General features: G+C 48.1%; 1 protein-coding gene across 3 annotated transcripts in view; it reads right to left on the bottom strand.

Moving 5' to 3' along the window:
• The window catches only part of LOC143805854 (SERTA domain-containing protein 2-like), a 25,985-nt gene extending 16,682 nt beyond the window's left edge, over positions 1-9,303 (bottom strand). Inside the window, exons 1-2 of one of the 3 annotated variants that reach the window (XR_013221344.1) lie at positions 9,195-9,303; positions 3,373-4,652 (exon numbers count right to left, since the gene is read on the bottom strand). Coding sequence is in view for 2 of the 3 variants with exons in the window: in XM_077285577.1 (XP_077141692.1) it covers positions 3,588-4,646 (1,059 nt within the window). In the remaining variant the exon portion in view is untranslated. Of the gene's footprint in view, positions 4,653-8,335; positions 8,481-9,194 lie in introns of those variants that run through there. The other 2 variants (XM_077285577.1, XM_077285578.1) reach the window with 2 other exon arrangements.
• Positions 9,304-11,245: the final 1,942 nt, after the last annotated feature.

The raw sequence follows: 11,245 nt of genomic DNA, 5'->3' as shown, positions 1-11,245 counted from the left end.
AAGTCTCGGAATTTCCCAGATGGACAGTTACAAATGAGATCAGCTCCCCACTGAAGATTATGGAAAAATCTGATTAATAAATCCGTGTCAAGTGGACAATTGCACGGTTTGGATAACCATTAAGCTGCCTCTCCTTACCCATGTCCCTGTCTCAAGGGCTTGTCCGGTTTTTGACTCGACACTTTTTTGTTCTATGTGACGGTGAGAGATACGCACACCGTCAGGATTCCCCTGTACACTGTGCAGTTGGGAGGTCACGTGACGGCATGTGACCTATATACTCGCCATGTGCCGACTAGACTTGTGCTTCTCTCAAGTCACAGCCAATGAGAAAAGCCGGGTGAGACTAGTCTGCATGTGACTGCCCACCTGCACAGGCAATACAGGGAAGTCGTGATTGTGTGCACACCGCTCAGTCACAATTTGACGGTCTACAATCACATAATTACAGAGACCGGACAAAAAAAAAAAAAAAAAAAGTGTCATTGCCACAGGAGAAAAAAAAAAAAAAACACACACACACAAAAAAAAAAAAAACTAGTTAGTGGGAGAAGCTGTGTTCTGACCACAAAAATGGACAACACCTAAAGCCTGATCTCCAGTTCTGCACAGGAGAAATCGCAAACCCAGAAACAAGAAATGATCAAAAAGGCAGCGATATATGATATCTGTTATGACGGGTAATCATGATAAGATCTTCGATGTGTGAGTGAGATGGTATACTCCAGGCTGCCCGCATTTATAAGGCTGCAAGGGAGGCTACGCGTACACCCTGTGATTCGGCATACGCATCGATTCCAACCATGTAGAATAATACTTTCATGACCGGATGCGATTCTTGATGAGAATTACCATTATCTTTAGTTAAATTGAACCAAATTTTTCTTTATGGATTATGATAATTAAATTTTTGCCAAATCACAGCATCTGAACCTGTAGAGAAGGCTCAATAAACCAACAAAACCTGTAACCGTGAACTACAAAAAGGCAACCCAGGGATCAAATCTATATTCTAAGAGCAGGGAACTAGTGTCATAATTAGTAGGAGATTTCAGACCTGTTGCTTTGCGTTAATATACACCTAGTGTAAATGCCGCTATTCTCCTGAATTAGGCGTTACATTTCTTTTGCTCCTGCGCTTCTCCATATATATATTTTATAGCTAAGTGGGTGTTATGTACACGCCCATGAGGAGTTGATGATCACACACTTCATGAATATACTAAATTGACGTACTGGGAAGAGAGGGCCATATCAGGAACAGAGAAGCGCAGAAACAAAAGCAAAGCAATGCCAGATTTAGAAGAGCGACATTTACACCAGGGTAAAAAAAAAAAAAAAAAAATGAGACATTTACGGAAAACAACAAGTCCTCTTTACAGTAAGTGTTTTTTTTTTTTTTTTTTTGCATTCCAAGCTGCACATACAGACATACAGACTATGGACAAGGGAGGTAGTGTTTTTTTTTTTTTTTTTCTTGGAACAATGCAGCCATGGTTTTCTCATCCTATATAACCTTAGTAGCAGTAGATTAAAGGGCGTAGTGTAGATTAAAATATGGTCTCCTAAAGAGCCAATGGAGGCCAGACACACCGGAGTACCCTCAATCACTTCCAAGATAAGTAGGGTGACGTAACTCCCAGCAGAGGGTCATTATTGGTCAGCCATTGGCACCTTAGGAGCCAAACTTTGATGCATAACGTAAATTACCCATCTGAAGAGGCATCCATCCTCCCACCTCCCCCATTAGAAACCATGAACATATCCCTGGGATACTAAGGAACCTGATATTTCAGATATACCATCACACAAACACAATAATTGCTATTGCATAGAAGTCAATATTTAAAATCGGAAGCCATTTATGTCTTGTAGATGACCCTAATGCCAACAAATCCTCCAACAAGTACATACATTATATGGCTGTTTCACACAAGTAATAGAAAAAAATAAAAATAAAAATACTTCTGCGGTCACTTGATATTTCACATTATGTGGCATCTTAGGTCCACTGGATTATAGAAGACGTCAAACAAAAATAAATTAAAAAAAGTTAGAAGGTAAAAGTAAAAAAAAAGTAATCTTTTTTGTGCAGTCTTTGCCACGCTGTCAAGCAAAAAGACCCAACGTAAGCCCATGCAATCACTTCTCGTAATGAAGGAGCAATTCCAGCGAGGTGACACTTACTGGGTTGCATTTTGCAGTTTCAATACAATCAGTGTTTTATCAGCAGAAAATGTATCACTACAGGACTAGGTGTCTCAGATTCTGGTCCAGCCATACCCCTACCGATTGGCAGCTTCCTGAGTACACTGTGCATAGGCAGAAAGCTGCCAATCAGTGGTGTGGGCAGGGTTATAAACAGCTCCACATTCTGAGCTCTGCTAGATCTATAGCAGAGAAAACTGTGATTGTATCAACTACTGCACCCAGTAAACCAAGTGATAAATCAGGCTCTCCGCCCCTACATTATGCTGCTGTCAGATTACATGGCAAAAACCTGCTAACAGATTCCCTTTAATAAATAAAATACTTCCCGATAATCAAAGCTGATCGCTGCCAAGATATGAGGTCTACAAGACGGTATATCTGGGGCACAGAAAGGGGAGAATATACCAAAATATTCATTTAAGAACTTTGATTGAACATGGGACTGAAAATATGACTAATCTGGATTTTTTTTTTGTTCCTTCAAATATTTACAAAAATGGATTAATTCACAATTTTAGCAGAAAAAAAAAAATTAAACTTGAGAAACGAGGGACCGAAACGATGGCAAGCTCAAATTCTTACTATGGATGTAAAAGCATGGGAAGTCAAAGAGGTTTATAAAAAAAAAAAAAAAAAAAAAAAAAGTAAAATTATTGAACTCTGAAAATACAAAAAAACAAAACAAAAAAAAACTGTAAAAGAATGGTTTGGAAACATTAGCAAGAAAGAGGGCAGCGGATGTGTTGCAAATATTATCCAACCCAAGTAAAGTGACTGTGTAGTGCACCCGACAGGAGACATTTACCCTCCCCCCTCAGAAAAAAAAAAAAAAAAAAAAAAATGATAATCTCTCTAGGGAATTAAGTTGTCCTAGTAACCAGAATAACATCTCACAGTAACAATTTTTTTGCAGTAAATTGGATCCTATGGACAACAAGCATTCCCCCGTGTATTATTTTTGTAGATCTGCCTCCATGTTTGATCCTCCACAGCACCAAAGTCTTAAAAATTGCTACATAAAAAAGTACAAATCTTCACAGAAGACACGGTGAACCGACTGCCCTTGGGCATTTACCCCCAGTTCACCCCCATAATACATTATGGTATTAAGACTAGTTATAAAAAAAAAAAAGAAAAGTAATATTTGGAGGCAATAGTCACCCCATGATCAGCCATGGCTGCATTGATCGAGGTGGACCTATACCACTGCATTGCTTCTGTAAACATTCATCAACCCTCGTTACTGGTCGGAGGCACTGCATCTGAACGGAAAACAAGAAAAACCAGTAAAGGATAGTGTCTGTGCAAAAGTCGCGTCATCTCATGGAGTCCTTCCAGCTTAGTAGTCCATAATGTTCTTCTGCAAAGTCAAGACATCAAGAACCAACGAGGATTTCCGTGATGTTATCAAGGTCATTTGGCTCCCTGAGACCTTGACCTGAGGTATAAGATGGAAAACTGCAAGAAGAAGGATGCCACAGATCTTCTGAAAAAGATGATCGGCTACTTAGGGCAGGAGTTTCTCGCTCAAACACTGATGTGTCTATATCTGAAAAAGGGTCATCAAAGAAGAGGTCATTAAGGTAACCGGAATTCATGATGTCAAAATTAGCAAAGGCTGCCTCCGGAGCATTCAGTTCTTCGGAAAAGACTAATGGGGCATTTTGCACAGATAAGGCCTGGGAACTTAAGTCCACAGAGCTTGTAGTGTCCTCCATATTAACGGAAACATCCGAGACACCAGAAGCCAAGGAGACTACACTAGGCACTTGCTCCACCAATGACGTGTCCATAGATTCTGAGGTTTCTGAAAGGGAAGCAGCCAGAACCAACTCATTTATCAGTTCTATATCTCGTAAAGAATCAGGGTTGGAGTTGAACAACTCTTCCTTTACAATTGCACCTTGATTACACGATGGTCGAGAAAGCAATCCAGGACCAGTGTTGCTGGAGGACTCTTGCTTGATTTCTGAATCCTGGGAACCAAGAGGTTGCTGATTTTTCTGATTATTTTGAGGGCAACTATCATCTAAAACGTTCTCCAGCTCTTTTAAAATGGAAGCAATGGCTGTAGTCAGAGCAAAGTCATCTTCCATAGGTGAGGTGATGTTCTCCGTATCTTGAGGAAGAACAGAACCTATGGCCTGTCCAGCCAGTGGATCACATGCACCAGACATACTACCTTCTACATATGGGACATTAGATGGATTTTCAAGGTGGATCTCCTCTTGGATGATTCTCAGGGTGTTGGCGATAAGAACGTAGCGTCGTAAACTAGGCTCCATCATCGTTCGTCCCTTGTTGAACTTCTCGAGTGACATGTTCAGTAGGGATTGACGGAAGAAGACATAACTATCTGTCTGAAAGGACAGATGCCCATCCAGTTCTGATTCCTCCCAGTCAGGAATCTTCCTCTTGATGCCTTTGGTAGGCATGGCCAACTGGAAATAAGAAAAAACATGGTCAATAGATCACAAATATCATGTTCCGTAAACTTGAACGAAATGCAATAGTGTAATGCCAAGAGTATCAAGGTTATATAGTGTATATTAAAAAAAAAAAAAAAAAAAAACCACACTTAAAAGAAGTTTACCGGGACCGTCAATATCAAAATCGGTGGTCTCCTAAAACCTCTATTAACCTACTGATCAAAGAGGCATGGAAAGGTGACCACATTGGTCATGCCTCCTACAAGATGGCCACTGCAGTGGCTTTGGGAGCACAGGGGCAAGTCTGAACCATGCTTCCTCTGCCATTCCTGTGAAGTGGAGGCAAGGTTTAGACTAACCTAGGTGGTGGACATCTTGGATGCAGAATGACCACAACACAGATCTCCGCACAGGAAGGCACCAGGTAGGGCGACTATACATGACAAATGTACAGTAAATGTTCATTGCCAGGGTGGAGGACCACCTCTTAGAAGGGTGGCCCTGACCGATATCCTTTCAGCTTGGTGTTCAGGAGCATTATTATTGGGAGAGGCAGAGATTGCCGAGTACAGCAATCGGCTGATCTTCGGCATTCCCGCCACTAAAGGATGGAGCAGCAGTCCGCATGATTGATCACCGCTCCGCTAATTGTCAATTGGACTGCCAGTGAGAACAGTATACAGCTAAATATTGGGGGGTTTAGAGAATGACTCAACTAAGCAGAAATGGGATCCATTGTTACGATCACAATCTCCGAGGTTGTCCCAACCAGGGCACAAACCTCTCAGATCAGATGCCCATACACCATAACAGGGATTAAGGGGAGGAGGGGGAAAAAAAAAATCAATATAGCTCCATGGTCAAAGTGTCCGATCTTGTGTTTATTATGGGGTGTATGAGGCTGGAAGGGGCTTGGAGAGTTTCATCCTAGACATTTTATGCTCTACACCGGTGGTTATCCAGCCGTCACAAGCAGAGTTCTACTACTGCGCCAGAACTGGGGGCCAAATTTAAGGATGGCAGTAAGTTATCAGCACGGTGACACTATAGATCCCCCATTATAAAATGGATGTAAAGTGTCCACGATTGCCTCTGGCATCCTGCGGCAGCGGGCGTCCGGATCATCCAGAAAGAACCGGTGGAATAACTTTCTGCAGTGAGAAATCGGTGCAGAGCTCAGACACTGGAAGCTAATAGACAAGCGCATTTTCTTTTTTTTCTTCCTCAGAGCTGCAAGGAGATCCTATTACAAGACAAGTCTCATCTCTAATCCTCCCCCACCTCTGTATGAAAAGCCCACCCTCCCCCTCCTTTATCGCCTGCTCCTCCCTACTCTCTACTGGGATTCAGAAAAACAACCCGACTACCATCTTACAAAACACCAACATCCTCCTCCTGTAATGGGTGGGGGCAGCACAGGTGCAAGCAGATGTGCAGATGAAGTATGGGCACAGCATCTCTACCTACAATGAGAGGTGGAGGACCTGACCGGTCAGTGACCGCCCCTGTAATGCACTGCCAATGCCACCAGCGAGACAGGAGGTGGAGGACCTGACCGATCAGTGATCGCCCCTGTAATCCGCTGCCAATACCACCCGCGAGACAGGAGGTGGAGGACCTGACCGGTCAGTGATCGCCCCTGTAATCCACTGCCAATACCACCCGCGAGACAGGAGGTGGAGGACCTGACCGGTCAGTGATCACCCCTGTAATGCACTGCCAATGCCACCAGCGAGACAGGAGGTGGAGGACCTGACCGGTCAGTGATCGCCCCTGTAATGCACTGCCAATGCCACCAGCGAGACAGGAGGTGGAGGACCTGACCGATCAGTGATCGCCCCTGTAATGCACTGCCAATGCCACCAGCGAGACAGGAGGTGGAGGACCTGACCGGTCAGTGATCGCCCCTGTAATCCACTGCCAATACCACCCGCGAGACAGGAGGTGGAGGACCTGACCGGTCAGTGATCGCCCCTGTAATCCACTGCCAATACCACCCGCGAGACAGGAGGTGGAGGACCTGACCGGTCAGTGATCGCCCCTGTAATCCACTGCCAATACCACCCGCGAGACAGGAGGTGGAGGACCTGACCGGTTAGTGATCGCCCCTGTAATGCACTGCCAATACCACCCGCGAGACCCCCGGACACTTCAATTCCAGCTATGCTCATTATATCTGGTCTAGTGTATCAGTGGGGAAAACCGCTCTGGGATCCATCACACCGGAGCAGCCTGGTGTCCAGAACGATCAGACATAGCAGCACAGCCCCAAAAGTCAGACATCCAGAGGCAAATTATATAGTATGCACACAAAATAGAAAAATCATGCCTCGGCCTTCAGAATAAGGAATGAGGTCTACAGAGCCCCCTGAAACTCTGCCATAAACTCAGTAAATGCCAACTATGTCTGTGCACCCCCCAATCAGCTCTGCCCCTTCCATCACCCCAAGTATCCCCAAATCAGCTGTTCCTTCCATCAAACCAGGTGCACCTAAACTGTCTCTGCCAACGCACCAGGTGCCCATCCAGTGCTCGGGAATATCCGCACCCCCCCAGTCAGCCCTGCCCCTTCCACAGCACCAGGTTGACTCCCAAGTCGCCTCTGCCCCTCCCATCAAACGGAGTGACCCCCAAGTCGCCTCCGCCCCTTCCATCACACAAAGTGAGCCCAAGTCGCCTCTGCCCCTCCCATCAGAGTGACCCCAAGTCGCCTCTGCCCCTCCCATCAGAGTGACCCCAAGTCGCCTCTGCCCCTCCCATCAGAGTGACCCCAAGTCGCCTCTGCCCCTCCCATCAGAGTGACCCCAAGTCGCCTCTGCCCCTCCCATCACACGGAGTGACCCCCAATCACGTCTGCCCCTTCCATCACACGGTGTGACCCCCAATCACGTCTGCCCCTTCCATCACAGTGACCCCAAGTCGCCTCTGCCCCTTCCATCACAGTGACCCCAAGTCGCCTCTGCCCCTTCCATCAGTGACCCCAAGTCGCCTCTGCCCCTCCCATCACACAGTGACCCCAAGTCGCCTCTGCCCCTTCCATCACATGGAGTGACCCCAAAACACCTCTGCCCCTCCCATCACACGGAGTGACCCCCAATCACCTCTGCCCCTCCCATCACACGGAGTGACCCCCAATCACCTCTGCCCCTCCCATCACACGGAGTGACCCCCAATCACCTCTGCCCCTCCCATCACACGGAGTGACCCCCAATCACCTCTGCCCCTCCCATCACACGGAGTGACCCCCAATCACCTCTGCCCCTCCCATCACACGGAGTGACCCCCAATCACCTCTGCCCCTCCCATCACACGGAGTGACCCCCAATCACCTCTGCCCCTTTCATCACAGTGACCCCAAGTCGCCTCTGCCCCTCCCATCACACGGAGTGACCCCCAATTACCTCTGCCCCTTCTACACCAGGTGTCCTCCACCTGATCGGCTTAAACCTGTTAAATGCACAAAGCTCAACCCCTCCCCCAATCAGCTGCGCCCCTCCCAGTACACGGGGGTCCAGTAGCCCAATAACTATAAAGGTAAATCCGCTTCCTCTAAACCACATTAAATGGAAGCCACAGCCGCAATGTCTGCACTACACCGCAGTGATCGTATGCACTATAACAGGAGAGAGATCGTATGCGATCATACACCGCGATCACACAGGATGACTGCACTGCAGCCACAGTGCGATACTTACACGTCCGCTGAGCGCCGGTGCGGAGCCGCTACCGTGCACCACACATCTCCCTCCTCGGTTACTACAAACCCTTCCCGCCGCCGAATTCAAGTTTAGTATCTACTGCTACAGCAGCGCCCCGCCCACCTGTGACGCAAAGCACCACGGGAACTGTAGTGTCCCAGAGTTCCTTAACAGTAAGGTTCCAAGGCGGAAGAGACTACAATTCCCGCAATGCAATTGGGCAGCGCGGGACGACGCATGCGTAAAGTATACAGCTAAATGAGTGGGTTTTTAATTTAAAGAGACAGCGTCCCAGGTAACCAGCTTGCAGCCAGTATAGGTGAGCGGTAAAGTTGCACGTCCTGTAGCAGCCAATAGTTCAGGGACTGTGAGGGTTTACATTGGTGCTGGATGTAGTTTGTTTTTATGTATGCATAATCCTCCTGTGCTGCAGAATATGCTGGTGCTATAGAAATCAGGGATAAAGGTAAGTGCATCAGCAGAGGGGATGGCAGTGTCCTCTGCACTGGTTGAAGAGGGCCCCTGTGCAAGAACAATATATATAATATAAATAATATTATATGGGCCCTTTACAGTCCAATAGCTCATAATGCACATTTCCACCTGCTGGGGCTGCAGTAGTGGCCCCTTCTACCTCCGGGCCCCTATGCGGCTGCACCAATGATCTGTCCGCCCCTGATATCATTAGCACCATGGGAGGCTTGGAGGCAGGTAGCCATGGACTAATACTAGGCACAAGTCTAGGCTCCTTAGTTCTCATGCTTGCTGATATATCGCCATCATAGTCCACAGCGGCGGCACTTGTCAAACCTAAGCAGTCATGCAGAGATTACTATAGCCCCCCTGTGCCACCTACCTGATCGCCCAGACCGCAGGGGGCACCACACTCAATCCTTCAGCCTCCCCAGCGAGGAAAAAAGTCTGTGTTTCCCCCAGGATTCATGCTGTACAGTTAGGATCTGTCCCCTGACACCCTCCTCTCAGCTGCACTCACAAACATGCCCAGCCCCGCTGCTTCTCCTGCCTTCCCATTGGCAGGGAATGCGACCTGGCATGCAAATCCCGGGAGCTGATTGGCTGAGGATGTGCAGTCCCGCCCTCAGCTGCTCCTCCAGCCTTTACTATTGCACTGAGGGGGTGGGGAGGGCTCCCCCGGGCTCCCCCTTCACCTCCATACAGGGGGTCCTGAGAGGTCCCAGTATGCAGAGTGACAAGTCAGGAGGGGACCGCTGCACACTCACAGCTTATTAATTCTTCCCATAATGGCTGTGACTCCCATTATACCACCAGTCACCCCCTCCGTATACACGGGTCGCGGGTGGACGCGGGGTCTTTACGTTAGGGAAGCCATGGCTAGATGCAGATCTTCCTACTACACGTCTTGGCTATGAATCTTGGGGGCAATGATATAGATTCCGTACCATCGTACAGTCCGGAGAAGGACGGGGCGACGTGTCGGGACTTGTCATTTCATGACTTTCATAGAGCTGTGATTTTGCTGTAAAAGAAAAAAAAAGTCACGTGCACCTTACATTAAAATGTGAATCGGGCAAGTGAATCATTTGTGACCAACAAGAGAAAAATATCAAAACCGGTTTGGAAAACTGTGCTGCTGATACAGAAGAATTCATTGGATGCAGCGTCGCAATACAACACCATAGGAAGTGAGTAGCTGTGGTGTAGCCAAAGCCTAAGGCTAGGTTCACATTGCGTTAGTGGGTGATCGCTAACGGACAGCGTTGCACGGCGAAAATGTCGCAATTAACGCCGTGCAACGGGTCCGTTAGCGCACCCATTGACAGCAATGTAAATTTTGCCTGCAGCGCATCACTAGCGCGTGCCTTTTTCGGCTCGCGCTAGTGATGTGCCGTTCTTCTGTGACGCGCCTCGGACGCTGCTTGCAGCATCCGCGGCGCGCCCGAGGTCCGTTCCCCGCTCTCGCAGATCGGGGATCTGCGAGAGCGGGGACGTTAACGCGACCCCTGAACGCGGCCCCTAATAAACATTGCGTTAGCGCAATCCGCTAGCGCTAAACGGATTGCCCTAACGCAATGTGAACCTAGCCTTAGGGTATGTGTCCACAGTCAGTAAACGCAGCGTCCAGATGTTCCAGCATAGTGGAGGGGATTTTTTGAAATCCCGTGTCCACTATGCGTGGAAACACGCATCCGACTTCCCTGCGACTCCGGACATGCTGCGCGTCTTTTCAGATCGCAGCATGTCCGTGCTACCTGTGGCGACGCTGCGTCGCCGCAAGTAATATCACAGGGCGCTATGCGAGGGGGCGATGATCCCGGATGTGTACAGTACACGTCCGGCATCATCGCGTCCCAGAAAGGGGGCGGGGCTTAGCGCCGAGCGGCTTCGCCGCTCCGGCGATACCGCCGGCCATCCTGACCGTGGACACGTACCCTAAGGGAATGTGTCCACGTTCAGGTTTGCTTCAGGCTTTGGTCAGGATTTTATGCAGGTAAAATCCTGACCAAAAATGCACCTGAGGTCACTGGCAGGTCACCTGCGGTGTTCCTGCGTGTTTTGCTCATTGTAGCAACATGCTGCGTTCTGAAAGAACGCACCGCATGTGCGTTTTTGCAGGAATTCCGCATGCGTTTTTTAATGCACAGTGGAGATGGGATTTCATTAAATCCCCTCCACTATGCTGTAACATCTGGACGCTGTGTTTTTGACGCTGTGGCTCAGTGCTGCGTCAAAAACGCAGCGTTTCCTGAACGTGGACACATACCCTAAGGGTCCATTCACACATGTCAGGTTTGGACTGTTTCAGACTATAATCCACATCTGGTACAGGAACGATTTGCATCCGAAACATATGAGTTACCTCTGCCCCTTCCATCGCACGGAGTGACCCCAAGTCGCCTCTGCCCCTTCCATCGCACGGAGTGACCC

This window comes from Ranitomeya variabilis, chromosome 2 (genome assembly GCF_051348905.1).
Source record: "Ranitomeya variabilis isolate aRanVar5 chromosome 2, aRanVar5.hap1, whole genome shotgun sequence".
NCBI lineage: Eukaryota > Metazoa > Chordata > Amphibia > Anura > Dendrobatidae > Ranitomeya > Ranitomeya variabilis.
Note: the sequence above shows the minus strand (reverse complement) of the source record. Positions and strands in the feature narration are given on the sequence as shown.